Below are 18,524 nucleotides of genomic sequence, written 5' to 3' on the forward strand. Positions count from 1 at the left end.
CCGAATATAAAAACGTAATTGCTTTCAATCAGTTCTGACTTGATTTTGGTATTAAAAAACAGGGACACAAGATTAACTATGGCACTTAATATAACTTAATGGATTCACAACTGAAGGTGATAATGTCAATGTCTGCTTGAAGACTGGGGAGGCTCTTCTTTTCTCTCCTGCAGGCAGTGTTCACCACTAGCCAGGGCTCCGTCATGCACCCCACTGTGGGAGAGAGCTGGGGGGAACAGGAGGGGGTCCAACAACATCCATCCCTTCAAAGCCTCACCCACAGACTACAAGGCTGGGAAGCTTCAGAGACACATCACAGCGTGTTTGGATAGTGTACACGTGGGTGAGAAGGAGGGGGAGAGAGTGGTGTATTCCCTCCTGTCTGGTGAGAAATAGTAAAAATGGGTGTGTGGTGGAGCTTTGACGACAGAGTTAGTGAGGACAGACTTATGTCACTGAATGTCTTTTTACAAGCCTTGTTCAGTCCCAGGCTTGATCTCACCTCTCACCCTTTTAACAACTGGGAATTACAGACAATCATAAGACAGCAGGAATAACTCACTATAACACCACAGCAGACAGGAAGCGGCACCCCAGCCCACTCGGAGGGGCTATCAATTATTCAGAGAAAATAACATGCACTTTTTGGCAATACTTGCAACCGCATGTAATCTTAGAAGAAGCTTTTCCCCACTTCAACAAAGCTGCATTAGTTCCAGTCAGTCCAGACTTTTCTTCTAAACGTTAAAGAGGATTCCAAGTGTTGATTTGTGAAGTCACATTTCAGCTCTGTCATGCCAGATTAGTATATGACATCTTCTGAGATGGTCTCTCCCTTCCTCGTGACAGGATGAGCTGATTTCTACTCAACTAAGCCCTCTGGGTGAGAGAGACTTGGAAGAGATCAAAGAACAATTTCATATGGAAAATATTATTTAAAAATAGAGAAGTTACAGAAAATGACCACAAGCTGGCGCTGTCGCAAAGGCTTGGCCCCGTCATTAAATCACAGCTTTTCACAAAATGTTTTTCTTTTCTTTTTTGGAGTAACGCTCCCGTTATCTGGAAAAATGGCAGTAAAACAATTCAACCTAAATGGATTGAACTGCACAATCTGCTCTCTGACCAGTTTGGCCACTTTGTTACCTAAAAAGGACAAGTATGTATGCCAACACAGTTTGACTTGTTGCGAAACTGCTAGCAGAACAGTTGAGTTATCCTGTAAGATCTGGAGAGCTCACTTCCCCTGAATCTCTACCATCTGATCTGGGAGCAGATCGTCTTAAACCTATTCAACTTCAGAAAAATATACAATGAAAGTAATTGCTACACTTATGAGGATGTTTAATGGATGATTCATGTAGCCACAAGCTACATTCCCAAGCTTGAGAAAATCTGTGACTCCTCACATCCCCCATAAAGTCTTCTCTTGCAAGCTCAGATTGAAGATACATCCTCAGCATTGCCTTCGAAAGGAACCACAAAAAGAGAAATCACAGGAGTCTCTCTGTTAGCATGGCCTCCCAGCCTCTTAGATATGAAGAGATGTAATCTCCATGGCTGTCTTCTTCTCTGTGGGAAGTCTCGCGTCTTCCTTTGTGTGGCTGCTAACCATGTGTAAACTGTTCTTCATGAGAAGCAACCAGTCCAGCTGTGCGAGTGATAAAGAGGCTGGCCCCCATCCTCGCTCTCCAGCCCAGCTCTGAATACAAAGACAAAGGGTATCTATGCTATGCTACGTATGGCCTGCAGTCACTGACTGACTGTCGTGATAAGGCTCCCGTGTGCGTTTACCGTATGGAACCTCCTGCTGCACCATGTCAGGTTTATTCTGACCATTGTAGCACTGTGGCATTCCAAAGAGTAGACGACGTTCATCAGATAAGGACCTGCAAAGATAAGAAGCTCCCGTTGGCCAGACGGCCTGGAAAGCAGCCTACTGATTGGTCAGCTTGAGAGTCTCCAGGCGTTGTGAAATTCAGGATACAATCGGCACAGCGATATGACTGGCTGAACAACGGCCTATCAGTCTGTATCACTGGGAGATTCAGGCTGGAAACCCATGGTTACTGAGAATCACTGTATCAAAGGATAGGATATAGGCCAGCTCGACCCTGTATCTTTACATACTGTACATTGTAAAGCACTGTTAGACCTAATGAAAAGTGTTTTTATTCAATAAATAGTTATTGTTGCTTTAAATGACAGGGATTTGCCTGTGAGGGTATTGCTTCTTGATGATTGATTGTTTCATTTCTTCTAACTGTTGAACTGTATTGCCAGTAAGAGACACAGGAGACGAGTGTTTTCTAAAAACACCACACTGCTTGGACGTAAATAACTAGTGGAGAGGCCAACCTGTCTGGCTCACAACACACACAGTGTGACACAGGTCTCTGTGTCTACATGACCTTTGTACCCTGGGGTCAGGGAGGTTAGCAGGTGATACGGGCGGCAGACTAAACTATTGTCAGGATCTCCTATTCCTGGCTAAACCTGGGAAGATCAAGGCAAAGAAGACAACTATACCCCAAGTATCTCATAGTTAATAATATAGAAAACACTGTAGATATAAAATATATAACATTTACAGTATTTGTCTTTATTGCAATCACAAATATCCATCAATCCCCATGAATTTTCTCTGTGAATAGGGCCTCTTCTTCATCTTCAGCCTCCAGTATTTATGCTGCAGTAGTTTGTGTGTCGGGGGGCTAGGGTCAGTTAGTTATATCTGGAGTACTTCTCCTGTCTTATTCGGTGTCCTGTGTGAATTTAAGTATGCTCTCTAATTCTCTCTTTCTTTCTCTCTCTCGGAGGACCTGAGCCCTAGGACCATGCCTCAGGACTACCTGGCATGATGACTCCTTGCTGTCCCCAGTCCACCTGGCCATGCTGCTGCTCCAGTTTCAACTGTTCTGCCTGCGGCTATGGACTCCTGACCTGTTCACCGGACGTGCTACCTGTCCCAGACCTATTATTTGACCATGCTGGTCATTTATGAACATTTGAACATCTTGGCCATGTTCTGTTATATTCTTCACCCGGCACAGCCAGAAGAGGACTGGCCACCCCTCATAGCCTGGTTCCTCTCTAGGTTTCTTCCTAGGTTCTGCCCTTTCTAGGGAGTTTTTCCAAGCCAACGTGCTTCAACACCTGTATTGCTTGCTGTTTGGGGTTTTAGGCTGAGTTTCTGTACATCACTTTGAGATATCAGCTGATGTACGAAGGGCTATATAAATAAATGTGATCTTCTAATGGTACAACCGTAGGTTGCAGGTCAGTTTCTCTTAGCCTCTCTGTGACTGATAGGGTGGGGTAAGGAGATCCCCTCTCATTTTCTTCAGGCCAGGCTCTCCATGTGGGGCTGCCAGCATTGTACTGTCTCACTGATTAAGTAAACCATCCCCAGCACAGCAGCTGGCAGACAGAGCCTAGTCTGACCACGTGCAGGCAGGCCTCACCCAGGCCAGGGCCCTGCGGGCTGCATGGGGGTCCATCCTGTAACCTCAGCCTCTGCCTGGCATAACAGAGAGCCCAATGGGTCCATGGCAGGGAGTGATATCTAACAGGGTATACACATTCAGTCTCCAAAATGTTACCTTATTCCCCATAGGGCCCCATATAGGGAATAGGGTGCCATTTATAGGGAATAGGATGCCATTTGGGACTACCCCCAGTCTGGAACAGATCGAGTGCTGGTGAATTCAGATCCAGCTACATGTAAACCCAGACGATGAGAAAACTGTACCTGCCTGTTATAGACTACCACAGACTGAACATTAACCTAGAAAGCAACACAGACCTTTCAGCTGAGAAACAGATTCACTGATGTAACATTCATTAGAATGGGTCCAGTCCAGATGAACATAAATACCAATCAGTATGCAACAAATGCCCAAACAGGTGAAAAGGTAAAGAGAGAGGGTGTTAGTATGTGGTCTTAGCCCCAGTGTCTGTCTGTGTCCGTAGCATTAAGACTGACAGACAGCAGAGTGGCCTCAGGCAGCCAGGCAGAGGGTAAGACAGGACAGAGAGGGAGCACCTGTGCAGCTCCCCATGGCTGAAACCTAAACCATCTGACATGGGACACCGTCCTGACCCCCCCGAGCTCTGAGCCCTGTGAGCAGAGGAGAGGGGGAGCAAGCTAATCTGGTAATTACGTCTGTCCCTGCTGCTAACTCCACAAGCTCTTGAAAAGGTTGAGAAGGAAAAACAAGAGATAAGAGTTAAGAAAACTCCATGTTCCCTCCTGCACTGAGGGCAGGCAAGTGGGTGGGCGGAAAGATCGAGGGAGAACAGCCATCAGACACACGGCCAGCTAAATTCTGGGCCATGGGCCTTGTGGTGTGCCTCACATAAAAGTGAAAGGGGGTTTCATCCCTCAGAAATGGCCCCTCTGACATTATACTGTAGCTTATGTCAGTTGGGGAGTAGTGGCATGTGTTCCACCAGAGGATTATGATATGTGATAACTAAAGCAGATGGAACATCATGCCAGAGCATAGCAACAAGCAAACACACAGACACCCACAGTAGAGGAGATGTACAGTACACAAGACAGGAATGCAAAACAACTAAAATGCCAAAATATAAGACAGATTTCATCACATGTGAATATTCTCATCTAGGTCAGCTGGAGGTGTTTGTGTGTGTGTCCATTATCTTACCTCTCCAGCCACGAAGAAGAGCAGTGGTGTCTCCTCCTCCTTGGCTTTGTACTTAGCCATGATCTTCTCTGCGATTGGCTGGATCAGCTCCTTCGCCGGCTCCAGCTCTCCCTCCTCCTCCGTATCTGAACAAGAGAGAAACACTGGTGTCAAAAGTATGAAAAGAGTCAAAAGAGGAAAGGTTGAGAGAACGTGTGAGAGAAGAAGAGGAGAGAACTTGGCGTGAAGGCATGAAGACTAGAGAGAAGACAGGAAGAAGAGAGAAAGAAGGTAAATGAGCAGAGAACAGGAGGAGGAGAGGTTTGAGGGGGTGAGTGAATGGACAGATGAGCAGATGAGTGAGGAGACAAAAGGAGGAGAGCAGATGGTCTGTGGCGGACCCCTTCGGATCTGATCGGTCACTCCATTCTCACATTGCTGTCTTATTGTCTCGTCTGGTTTGATGGTTGCCCTGTCCACTTTGGCCTAAGCCACTTAGCAGAGGATGGCATCCATCTCTCGCACTGCTAACAAACAAATAGACAGACAAACCATTTCCTTCGCTCCGCCCTACTCTTGCATGTTCACATACTTAAAATAGCATGTGGCCGTACAACTGATCTGTTCACTTTTACTACATGCACGACGCTATTTAGAATGTAGAATACATAGTCTGAAGGATTGGTTTGGTAGAAACCAGCAATGAATGCTCCTCCATTCACCCACAAAGAGCACGAGGTAGGGCCTCTCGTGGAGGTGCACGGTAGGGACTGACATTGAAATGTTCATCCACTTATCTACTCACCCACAAAGAGCACGAGGCAGGGCCCCTCGTGGAGCTGCACAGCGTTAGACTCGCTGAGCTCCAGTACAGGCCGGGGGTGCCAGGGGAAGAGCCGACACTCTGGGTCATTCAGCACCTCCACACGGCCCTGTCGCGTGATCATGTGACCCTCCGCATCCAGCAGAATAAGGGTGGGAATACCTGGGAGGGAGGAAGACAGAGGAGAGAGAGGGCGCGAAAGAGAGGGGGAGGCAGGGTGGGAGAAAGAGGAAGAAGAGAGAAATATGGAAACAGGGGGAGAGAACAATCATGAACTGTAGATTTTCACTCTGCCACTTCCCCTCCTGTTCTTCCATGTTTTTCAGTTGCTCTCACCACATATGGCCGTATCTCTCACTGTTTATCTGTGTGGTATGGAGGAGCTTTAATCCCTGAGGCTCTGACTGTCCTCTGCTCTCTGAACTCTCTCCAGTTCCCTCCCTCTCTCCATTCATCTCTTCTCAGACTCCCGCTGATTTTTCTTAACGCCCGACCCTTTTCTCTCCCACAGTCTTTCAGATTAGAATATCACTGTTTATTAACAGCCTTATCAGACACAGAGTGCACAGTGTGTGTTTGGCTGGGAGGAAGGGTGTGTGTGGTGATGAGTGGGGGCCAGTGTGAATAACAGGGGAAGCGAGGCAGTATCGACCAGTCCTGCAAGCATTCTGAACATTCCAGCCAGAAGAGGTAATGAGCCAGCACTTTGTCTACAACCACACTACTCCTCTCTACAGACAGAGAGATGACCCTTACTCAGCGAGCAGAACAGTAAACTTGATTACCAGCTCACATTCCTTCAGCTTCAGGGCTATCTGTTCACTGTTCCCTACCCAGCACAGCGTAGAGCTGGCTGCCATTAGGCCGCTTCTCCACATCAACACATTATTAAGCCAGACCGCTAGTGTTTGATACTCACTCAGCATCATGTCCAGGAGGACTACAGTATATCAGTTCAGGAGGAGACATCAAAGACAGTGTTGTACCTTGTATTCCAAAGAGTCTGTTGAGTCGTGATCGTCGGGCCTCGTCTGAGTATGGGACTGCCAACCAAGGCATCTCACTGAAGTACTGCTGAAAGGACTCCTCCGACCTGCATTGGTGGGCAAACACAAAACAACACTCAGTTCCACTGTCAACTCCATTTATTCAGTCAATTCAATTAACATATCAGAGGAGCATGAGACTCTGTGTGTGTGTGTGTGTGTGTGTATGTGCGTGAGAGAGCGTGACAGAGAGAGAATGTATACGCGTGTGTGAAGGGAATACCGGTCAGCGCTGACAAACACCATCTCAAAATGTTGACCCGATTCCTTCACAGTGCGATATGATTCCAAGAGCACACGGGTCAGACTGCGGCATGGAGGGCACTGCAGGGACAACACACACACTCAACAAGTTATGGCATTAGTTTACAGAATTAACTAAATTGATCAGTCTATATAAAACAGTATATAATGATGACATGGTGTTTTCTGACTCTCTCTCCCTACATCTCTGCAGTGCTTCACCCTAATTTTTTAAATGTATTTATTCATTTCACCTTTATTTAAACCAGGTAGGCAAGTTGAGAACAAGTTCTCATTTACAATTGCGACCTGGCCAAGATAAAGCAAATCAGTTCAACACGAACAACAACAACACATGGAGTAAAACAAACATACAGTCAATAATACAGTAGAAAAATGTGTCTATATACAATGTGAGCAAATGAGGTGAGATAAGGGAGGTAAAGGCAAAGAAAGGCCATGGTGGCGAAGTAAATACAATATAGCAAGTAAAACACTGGAATGGTAGATTTGCAGTGGAAGAATGTGCAAAGTAGAGATGGAAATAATGGGGGTGCAAAGGAGCAAAATAAATAAATAAATAAATTCAGTAGGGGGAGAGGTAGTTGTTTGGGCTAAATTATAGATGGGCTATGAACAGGTGCAGTAATCTGTGAGCTGCTCTGACAGCTGGTGCTTAAAGCTAGTAAGGGGGATAAGTGTTTCCAGTTTCAGAGATTTTTGCAGGTCGTTGGCAGCAGCGAACTGGAAGGCGAGGTGGCCAAAGTAAGAATTGGTTTTGGGGGTGACCTGCTGGAGCGCGTGCTACAGGTGGGTGCTGCTATGGTGACCAGCGAGGTGAGATAAGGGGGGACTTTACCTAGCAGGGTCTTGTAGATGACCTGGAGCCAGTGGGTTTGGCGAAGAGTATGAAGCGAGGGCCAGCCAACGAGTGTACAGGTCGCGGTGGTTAGTATATGGGGCTTTGGTGACAAAACGGATGGCACTGTGATAGACTGCATCCAATTTATTGAGTAGGGTATTGGAGGCTATTTTGTAAATGACGTCGCCGAAGTCGAGGATCGGTAGGATGGTCAGTTTTACAAGGGTATGTTTGGCAGCATGAGTGAAGGAGGCTTTGATGCGAAATAGGAAGCCAATTCTAGATTTAACTTTGGATTGGAGATGTTTGATGCGAGTCTGGAAGGAGAGTTTACAGTCTAACCAGACACCTAGGTATTTGTAGTTGTCCACATATTCTAAGACAGAACCGTCCAAAGTAGTGATGTTGGACGGGCGGGCAGGTGCAGGCAGTGATCGGTTGAAGAGCATGCATTTAGTTTTACTTGTATTTAAAGAGCAATTGGAGGAAGGAGAGTTGTATGGCATTGACGCTCGTCTGGAGGGTTGTTAAAACAGTGTCCAAAGAAGGGCCAGAAGTATACAGAATGGTGTCGTCTGCGTAGAGGTGGATCAGAGACTCACCAGCAGCAAGAGCGACATCATTGATGTATACAGAGAAGAGAGTCGGTCCAAGAATTGAACCCCGTGCCACCCCCATAGAGACTGCCAGAGAACTCTATCAGAGAAATAGTTGGTGAACCAGGCGAGGCAACCATTTGAGAAACCAAATGATTGCCTCTCCTGGTTCACCAACTATTTTAACTAATGTTTCACCAGAAACCAGGACTAACATTTCCTTTTGTTTCCTGGCCCATTCAAATGTGAGAACCTAAGTACTCAGGATGGAACCCAGGATGGCCTTGGCTTGGAGGCATTTGTTGTTGTGAGTGAGTGTTTTGAGAATGGTCTCTGGTCTAGTGTGTGTGTGTGTTGTATTCCCTCCCTGTCTCTCCCTTACAGGATATGGGGCAGTAGAGTAGAGCAGCGGCTGTGTGTGTGTGTGTGTGTGTGTGACATTAAGGTGGTATCAGAGTGCCAGCTGAGGCAGAGCTGTGTCTGAATAAAACAAACCAGACCAGTCTCATCAATCTCCATTTCCTCCTTTTCTTTCTCAGCCTCAGTGAAACACACAGCTAGAGGTGAGCGTAAAGTCAGTGAGGAACTGTCTACTCTATCCTGCCGAGGATCACTTCAGGTCGTTGGTAAAAAGTAATCCGCTGGCCATTTCACGCTTGTAACCATCTCCTAATGGTGGGTGGATTTACGCTGGTAAGACAGGGGAATGTAGCCTTAAAATAATGCAAACCTATACGATAGCTACCTCAATTACCTCATACCCCTGCACATCGACATGGTACTGGTACTCCCTGTATATAGTCATGTAATTTTTACTCGTTATCCTTATTCACAGTGTTTCTTGTCACTATTTAACAAATTTTGTAGATAAAAAATAAATAAATAAAACTGCATCGTTGGAAAAGTAAGCATTTTACTGTTAGTCTACACCTGTTGTTTACAAAGTGACAAATAAAAATGTACCAATTTGTATTGGTTTGGAAGGTGGACTAGTCTGAGTGTGTCATGGCTTGCTACTGGCTTGTCTCTGGAGCTGAAGCCAGCACTGGCAGCTCATCATTGACACAAGCCTTTCATGAGTCACCAATTCACGACCTTCACACAGATGGGCAAGCCCAGCACTGATAGAGACAGACAATGGGTCTGACGCCCACTGCCCACTTTAAAGGGCACTAACTAGTAGGTGATGACAGCAAGGAGTGGAATAACTAGCTACTGTAGTCCCAGACAACGGAAGTCCCCGAACTTCTCTGTCCATCCCCTGGCTACAGGCTGCTGTGTTTTCTCCCGCTGCGCCCTGCCACCCTGCCCTGGCTTTCACTGATGCCTCTCTGTTTTAACAGGGCTAAAGCTCATATCAGAGGACAGCTGGGTGCCTGAAAGGGAAAATGAGGCTCCCCCTCCCTGCCCCACTCCCTGTGTGTGTGTGTGTGTGTGTGTGTGTGTGTGTGTGTGTGTGTGTGTGTGTGTGTGTGTCTATGCGCCCCTCCTGGCCCCCCACCACTCACCCAGTGTGCTGAGAAGTACACTCCCACATAGTGGCCCTCCAGGGAGCTGATGTCTGTCGTCTGCCTGTTGTTCCTGAGCAGAGGGCCGGCCACCACCTCCGCAAAGGGCTTGGGCCCCCAGGGGAACTCCAAGCCTGAGAGGGAGGACAGAGGGGAAGAGAGGGTAAGGGAGGGGGGAGGGTTTGGCGTTGGGGAGAAAGGATATTGAGAGCCAAGGGTCTGATTAGTGAACAGAGAAGAGTTTTTTTCTATGTGTGACAAACTGCCCATTCAAAACCAGAGCACTCGCCCTCTCCACCCCCCTGGAACAGCTATTAGATACTAAATACATCAAATTAAATCTAATTTTATTGGTCACATACATGTTGATTATGGGTGTTGTGAAACACATTTGAATTATTTTTTCTAGGCAATTAATGTAAGAAATAACAAATTTGCCTTGGGGCTAGAAGCACGGCTTCCTTATCTCCCGGCGCCATTTTGTAACCAGCATTTGTCCTACATATACAGTACCAGTCAAAAGTTTGGACACCTACTTATTCCAGGGTTTCTCTTTATATTTACTATTTTCTACATTGTAGAATAATACATATGGAATCATGTAGTAACCAAAAAAGTTACTACATTTTCTATTTGAGATTCCTCTGCCTTGATGACAGCTTTGCACACTCTTAGCATTCCCTCAACCAGCTTCATGAGGTAGTCACCTAGAATGCGTTTCAATTAACAGGTGTGCCTTGTTAAAAGTTAATTTGTGGAATTTCTTTCCTTAATGTATTTGACAAGGGAGGGTGATATACATTAGATAGCCCTATTTGGTAAAAGACCAAGTCCATATTATGGCAAGAACAGTTCAAATAAGCAAAGAGAAATGACAGTCCATCATTACATGAAGACATGAAGTTCAGTCGAACTGGAACATTTCAATAACTTTGAAAGTTTCTTCAAGTGCAGTTGCAAAAACCATCAAGTGCTGTGATGAAACTATCTATAATGAGGACCGCCACAGGAAAAGAAGACCCAGAGTTTCCTCTGCTGCAGAGGATATGCAAATAAATGCGTCACAGAGTTCAGACACATCAACAAACTGTGCAGAGGAGAATCAGGCCATGGTCGAATTGCTGCTGCTGCTGCTGCAAAAAAAACACTACTTAAGGACACCGATAAGAAGAAGAGACTTGCTTGGGCCAAAAAAGACAAGCAATGGACATTAGACCTGTGGAAATTTGTCCTTTGGTCTGATGAGTCCAAATTTGAGATTTTTGGTTCCAACCCGCTGTGTCTTTCTTTGTGAGATGCAGCGTAGGTGAACGGATGATCTCCGCATGTGGGGTTCCCACCGTGAAGCATGGAGGGAAAAGGTGTGGGGTGCTTTGTTGCTGACACTGTCAGTGATTTATTTAGAATTCAAGGTACAATTAAACAGCCTGGCTACCACAGCATTCTGCAGCGATACGCCATCCCATCTGGTTTGGGACTATCATTTGTTTTTCAACAGGACAATGACCCAACACACCTCCAGGCTGTGTAAGGGCTATTTGACCAAGAAGGAGAGTGATATGTGGGAACTCCTTCAAGACCGTTGGAAAAGCATTCCAGGTGAAGCTGGTTGAGAGAATGCCAATTGTGTGCAAAGCTGTCAAGGCAAAGGGTGGCTACTTTGAAGAATCTCAAATATAAAATACATTTTGATTTGTTTACTACATGATTCCATGTATTATTTCATAGTTTTGATGTCTTCACTATTATTCTACAATGTAGAAAATAGTAAAAATAAAGAAAAATCCTTGAATGAGTAGCTGTGTCCAAACTTTTAACTGGTACTGTATCTAAACCCAGCATGTTTCCTACTCACAAGTCCCTTTGTACTCTGACATCTGCGTTTGGAAATGGGACCGCACAACAGATGCAAAATGTTGTTTTAATGATGATTGAAAGCAATGCTTTTCCATTTCCCGTACAGGGAGTGCTACCAGCCTTCCCTCCTCTCTTTCCCTCCCTCTCTCTCTCGTTTCTTTTACAAGGTGTCTTCATTGTCAATGTCAAGCACTAGAGATGCATTTGGGATGACCGAATAAAAAGTTGTAATCAGAAATAAAGCGCTGTCGGTAGGGCTGTAAAGGTTCCTCTCCTCTGTTGGGCTTCATTAGGCAGGGCTGACACATCCCCACGGCCTCCGCCTCTGCAGACTTTTATTGTTGTCCCCATTCACACTGTAAAAAGGCACTCCTTCCTGGCAACTTCTCCTCTGCTCCGCCACTCAAGACAGCTAGGCCCTTTCATAATGCTGAAAGAGAGAGGGTCCTGAATCCTCCCCCCAGCCCACCTCTAACTCTTACTACCCCGCCTGTAGCCGCTCTGTTTTCCTTCCTCACCACAACACAAACAAACCCCTTTTCCTGCCACCGTTACCACACTACACACCCCCTCTAACAACTCTGAAAGAGGGGGAGGGGGCGGGGTGGTGGATGGAGCAAGAAGATGAATCTCTTCTTTACCCACTTCTACTTTAGTTGGTAGTTAATAAATCATGGAAATTATACAGTATGTACTCTACTGTGGGCTGGGAGGGAGACTGGGATTCATTAGGCAGACTCATGTGAAAGTCTGCTCAGCTCATGTGAAATCCATTCCCCTGCACCACGGGTTCTACTGCCACGATGCTGGATACACTACCTCTCTCCACTCCCTTACTCTCTCTCCTCCTCTCTGACTAATGGGCCTTTCCCATGTTGTACAATAAGGGCTCTGAAGACCAGGATGTCAAAATATTGAGATGAGACGACATCCTCATCTGTCTACCAGAAAGGAATGCAAGCCTGCTCTTGCTAACAGGCAATCTCCCACTTAAAAGTCAGGAAATTATAGGTCTGCAGATGTGGGAGTAAAATGGGGCACTTTATAATATTCATGCAATACCAGAAGAGTACAGAAATGGAGAAATATGGCCAGCTCTGTGAAGGATGTGGCACAGAAACGTTGCAATATGAAATTCTGGCAAGGCAATTTTGCATGTAATAAACTGTATGCTTGTGTGTACCGGTACATGTGCAGCTTCTCAGATGCTGAGGCTCAGGCTGACTGAGGAGACTTACCTGTGGGGTCATCTCTCACCACCAGCAGTCCATTCCGACACACCACCTTCCCTGTGGCTGCGTCCACAAACACCAGCGAGGGAATACTGGTCACCTTGTACTTGTTCCACAGCTTCATCTGGACAGACAGAGGACAGAGGAGAGGAATGGAAAATGTACCATTAGTATAAAGACACCTATACTCTGGTAAATCCTCAGAGCAACAAAGAGAAAATCAAACAAAGAAAGAGAAAAGTAATTGAACGTCATACATCTTACTAGTTGTTTTCCCATCTAGTTTATAACATCTGTTAATAAATCATTATTTGTCAGACATCCATTGATCCAAAGGTTGATAGTGAAAATGGCTGTAAGCCTATTACTACACCAAAAGTGCAGAAGTACCAGTATCTATTTACAAGGCAAGCTGTTTCTCTGAAGTATAAAAGGGACTAGAAAATGAGCCAGGTTGAATAAAACAGCAGAGAGTCACCCTGCAGTGAATTAGCTGAAGGCTAGAATCACACTACAGCTAACTTTAAAAGGAACTGGCAGAGGAGGAAATTCACAGGGAGCGTTTTGCCCCTGCTGTGTCATGAATAAGAGCAACACGGGGTAAGAGGAGCAGAACAATCCACACTTGATAAAAACCTTTTGCCACAGACTCTGCCACTGTACCCCATAGAAAGAGAATAACTAGATCGTAGTCATTTTAGGCTCATATAGTACTATTCTATGTTGTACCCTCGCACTGTGGGTGGCACTTTATTTAGCCGATCCTTCTTCAAGTGAAGACAACGCTGTACATGATTCTGTCTGTTCAATATGTGAAGCAAGCATACCTCCACAGGCATTAATGGAGGAGGAACACACACTACTACATCTAATTATACTGAACAAAAATATAAAATGCAGCGATTTCTATGGTTTTACTGAGTCACAGTTCATAAGGAAATCAGTCAATTGAAATAAATTCATTATGGCCCTAATCCATGGATTTCACATGACTGGGAATAAAGATATGCATCTGTTGGTCACACATACTTTTAAAAAAAGGCACTCTGTTCACAATGTTTTAAAAAAGTGGTACATTTTAAATCACTTTTTCTCCCCAATTTCGTGGTATCCAATTGGTAGTTACAGTCTTGTCCCATTGCTGCAACTCCCGTAACGGTCGAGAGCCACGGGTCCTCCGAAACTCGATCCTGCCAAGCAGCACTGCATTTTGACACACTGCTCGCTTAACCCGGAAGCCAGACGCATTAATATGTTGGAGGAAACACAGTACAACAGGAGACCGAACCCGGATCTGTCGTGACGCCTCTATTGCTGCGATGCAGTGCCTTAGACCGCTGCGCCACTCGGGAGGCTCTCTGTTCACAGTGTTGACATCCGCAAATCAGTTGCCCACATGACGCCATACACGTGGTCTGCAGTTGTGAGGCTCGTTGGGCGTACTGTCAAATTCTCTAGGCGGCTTATGGTAGAGAAATAAAACATTACATTCTCTGGCAAAAGCTCTGGTAGACATTCCTGCAGTCAGCATGCCAATTCTACACTCCCTCAAAACTTGAGACATCTGTGGCATTGTGTTGTGTGACAAAACTTCACATTTTAGAGTGGCCTTTTATTGTCCCCAGCACAAGGTGTGGCTGTGTAATGATCATACTGTTTAATCAGCTTCTTGATATGCCACACCTGTCAGGTGGATGTATGGGATCTTTTATTTCAGCTCATGAAACATGGGACCAACACTTTACATGTTGCATTTATATTTTTATTCAATGTATAATGACTGTTGTGACCGTAATTTGTGTCTTGATCTGAATATACAACATACCGCAGAAAATCGGAAACAGACTCTTTATGACCGCAAAAGTGTGTTTGAAACTGGGACTATTTATAGTGTGTACGTTCAGTGTTGTCCTCGATGGAGAGCACATCAAGAATAGCACAAAGAGGAAACTCACTTTACATATCAGAGGGAAGATGGGTGTCACTTGAAATGACTAGCTCCTGAAGAGTAGCACTGAGTGTCTGAGAGAGGTCACTTTTCTGAGAGTTGTCTGAGAAGTATAGAAACATTGATGTTTGAAAGTCTGATAGCAAGTCCGAGACAGGATTGTACCAATGACCTTGAGATTGCCAAGCCAATACACCAAGGACCGTACCAGTCCAGACAATTTGGTATATGCACATAGTACCATATAATGATTTCACCACTGTTATCTAGTAATTTCAGTGAAAGGGAGAGCCAAAATGTGGGAGTGAGGCCTGTCTGCAGTCTGTCTATGAGGCTCAGTGGTGGAAGCCTCCAGTTGGGTTCAGTTCCAGTTCTACTCCAGTCCAGGTCTGGCTGACGAAAACCTTTTGTTTCTCTTCTAATGAAAACAATGACTTCACTTCAGGAGCAAAGTTAGCGTTTTGACGTGCAGACAGAAGGCAGGCCCAGACTGCTCCGAGAGACTGCCGTTTTACAGGGTATGGGTCCCCCCCTGTAGGGACTGTACTGTACTGTGGGAATGGAAGTCCCTCCAAAGTACCACTCATTTCAGGGCCCTATATAGTGAGCTACTTTTGACCAGAGGCCATAGCCCCAAATGGCAACCTATTCCCTATATAGTGAGCTAGTATTGACCAGAAGTAGTGCACTATATAAGAAATGGGTGCCATTTGGGATGCAGATAAGGAGACTTGAGAGGGTGGGAAAGCTGGGAAATGTCAGGGAACAGCTCCCATTCCAACTTCCTGAAGTGTCCTCACGGAGCTGAGAGAGGACAGCTAAGGTGTTTACAGTAAAGCACATTGGAAAACTGAAATTGAAAACTAGTATATGTTCTTCTAATAGTGTAATACACTGCTCAAAAAAATAAAGGGAACACTAAAATAACACATTTTAGATCTGAATGAATGAAATATTCTTATTAAATACTTTTTTCTTTACATAGTTGAATGTGCTGACAGCAAAAATCACAAAAATGATCAATGGAAATCAAATTCATCAACCCATGGAGGTCTGGATTTGGAGTCACACTCAAAATTAAAGTGGAACACCACACTACAGGCTGATCCAACTTTGATGTAATGTCCTTAAAACAAGTCAAAATGAGGCTCAGTAGTGTGTGTGGCCTCCACGTGCCTGTATGACCTCCCTACAACGCCTGGGCATGCTCCTGATGAGGTGACGGATGGTCTCCTGGGGGATCTCCTCCCAGACCTGGACTAAAGCATCCGCCAACTCCTGGACAGTCTGCGGTGCAACGTGGCGTTGGTGGATGGAGTGAGACATGATGTCCCAGATGTGCTCAATTGGATTCAGGTCTGGGGAACGGGCGGGCCAGTCCATAGCATCAATGTCTTCCTCTTGCAGGAACTGCTTGAGGTCTAGCATTGTCTTGCATTAGGAGGATCCCAGGGCCAACCGCACCAGCATATGGTCTCACAAGTGGTCTGAGGATCTCATTTCGGTACCTAATGGCAGTCAGGCTACCTCTGGCGAGCACATGGCCCCCCAAAGAAATGCCACCCCACACCATGACTGACCCACTGCCAAACCGGTCATGCTGGAGGATGTTGCAGGCAGCAGAACGTTCTCCACGGCGTCTCCAGACTCTGTCACGTCTGTCACATGTGCTCAGTGTAAACCTGCTTTCATCTGTAAAGAGCACAGGGCGCCAGTGGCGAATTTGCCAATCTTGGTGTTCTCTGGTAAATGCCAAACATCCTGCACGGTGTTGGGCTGTAAGCACAACCCCCACCTGTGGACATCGGGCCCTCATACCACCCTCATGGAGTCAGTTTCTGACCATTTGAGCAGACACATGCACATTTGTGGCCTGCTGGAGGTCATTTTGCAGGGCTCTGGCAGTGCTCCTCCTGCTCCTCCTTGCACAAAGGCGGAGGTAGCGGTCCTGCTGCTGGGTTGTTGCCCTCCTATGGCCTCCTCCACGTCTCCTGATGTACTGGCCTGTCTCCTGGTAGCGCCTCCATGCTCTGGACACTATGCTGACAGACACGGCAAACCTTCTTGCCACAGCTCGCATTGATGTGCCATCCTGGGTGAGTTGCACTACCTGAGCCACTTGTGTGGGTTGTAGACTCCGTCTCATGGTACCGGTAGAGTGAAAGCACCGCCAGCATCCAAAAGTGACCAAAACATCAGCCAGGAAGCATAGGAACTGAGAAGTGGTCTGTGGTCACCACCTGCAGAACCACTCCTTTATTGAGGGTGTCTTGCTAATTGCCTATAATTTCCACCTGTTGTCTATTCCATTTGCACAACAGCATGTGAAATGTATTGTCAGTGTTGCTTCCTGAGTGGACAGTTTGATTTCACAGAAGTGTGATTGACTTGGAGTTACATTGTGTTGTTTAAGTGTTCCCTTTATTTTTTTGAGCAGTGTCTATAAAAAGGGCATGGCTTTGAATTGCTAAAAGCATTTCATAGCTTGACCAAAATGCGCTGCCTGCAGCAATTCTACTGTACAGGCAAGTCTGCTAATTTGGTATTTTTGGAGACATTGAAGTCACAACAAATTATATGCAAAATCATAGTTCGCTAAAAATGCTCTAGGGCCAATGGAATCCTAAGGTCTATTTGCATGTTTCAAATACTGTCCTGTTATGAACTAAACAGACTAGGAGATGTTCGCCACAATATATCCTAGTATGTACCCTTTGGTCAGTGTGTTTATATACAGTTTGTCTAAAATATACATCATACGTATGATGTGTACAGTAAGTGTACAATGTGCATACATACATGCATGCATGTCTATCTATTAGTGTGTGTACCAAATCTGAACCCCTCTCAGCCCCACTCTGCTGTAGTCGGAGCCTGATTCATAGAGAGCACTGCTGAAAGAGAGATTGGTTCGGAGAGGCAGAGAGACCTCTGAGCCGATTCAGCCTCGATCCTTTCACTACTGCTAATTTACTGCATGATCTGGAATTATGTCTGCCTGGCGGTTTGGCTGCAGTTCAGAGCACAGCAGGACACTAAATCACGTCAGCTGTAGATCTGTAGATCCGCCTGGAGGCTAGGCTATGTGTGACAGACATTGGGGGTGTTATCATGATTTCAGGGCAGATGATGGGCCTGGTAATTAAGACAGTTACATCACCTACATTCATTCATTAATGGCAGCTACATACATTTCACCACCTTGAGACACGATGATTCATACTGGAAGAGGTATGGAACAGTCATTAATTTATACTTATGTCACTCTGTTTAGAGGCAAAACAAGATGCCTTGCTGTGTGTGTTCTCATGGTGATTCTTCCTCAGGCTGGCTAAATTCAACACCAAAAGGAGAACCTCAGTTCTACGCAGTGGGAGGTTTTTTTTCCAGTCTTGAAGACAACAGCACATGTTCCCAAGGGCATGCATGTTTTGGAGTGGTATGTTTGAAAATGTTGAAAACAATGTTGAAAACAATAGCAACATTTGTTCAGAATCTCTAGAGGTTCTGCCGTGCACAGTACAGAGTGTACTTCTTTCTACTCCTTCTCTCCTCTGTTTACCTTTAGGGACTAAACAGAGGAATGTGATGCCATAGTGGTCCCTATAATAGCTTTAGCCACTCCCTCTGGTACCTTACTCCAATCAGACGGTCAAAGTCTGAAGCTAACTGTTCAGAGTGGGGTGTATTATAAGCTGCAGAGACAATAAACAGAACTGGTCACACACGGTGAGCCACAAACACTCATAAATCACTGTGT

The 18,524-nt window shown here is 45.6% G+C and overlaps 1 protein-coding gene across 3 annotated transcripts in view; it reads right to left on the reverse strand.

Moving 5' to 3' along the window:
* Positions 1-18,524, reverse strand: part of LOC110503929 (nucleoredoxin) — a 57,388-nt gene that overhangs the window by 1,326 nt on the left and 37,538 nt on the right. For all 3 annotated transcript variants that reach the window (XM_021582587.3, XM_021582589.3, XM_021582588.3), the window contains exons 2-7: positions 12,823-12,940; positions 9,728-9,861; positions 6,742-6,842; positions 6,459-6,565; positions 5,455-5,634; positions 4,671-4,795 (exon numbers count right to left, since the gene is read on the reverse strand). In XM_021582587.3, coding sequence (XP_021438262.2) covers positions 4,671-4,795; positions 5,455-5,634; positions 6,459-6,565; positions 6,742-6,842; positions 9,728-9,861; positions 12,823-12,940 — 765 coding nt within the window. The remainder of the gene's footprint in view (positions 1-4,670; positions 4,796-5,454; positions 5,635-6,458; positions 6,566-6,741; positions 6,843-9,727; positions 9,862-12,822; positions 12,941-18,524) is intronic.

This window comes from Oncorhynchus mykiss, chromosome 24 (assembly GCF_057628025.1).
Source record: "Oncorhynchus mykiss isolate SJ-2025 chromosome 24, ASM5762802v1, whole genome shotgun sequence".
NCBI classification, from domain to species: Eukaryota; Metazoa; Chordata; class Actinopteri; order Salmoniformes; family Salmonidae; genus Oncorhynchus; species Oncorhynchus mykiss.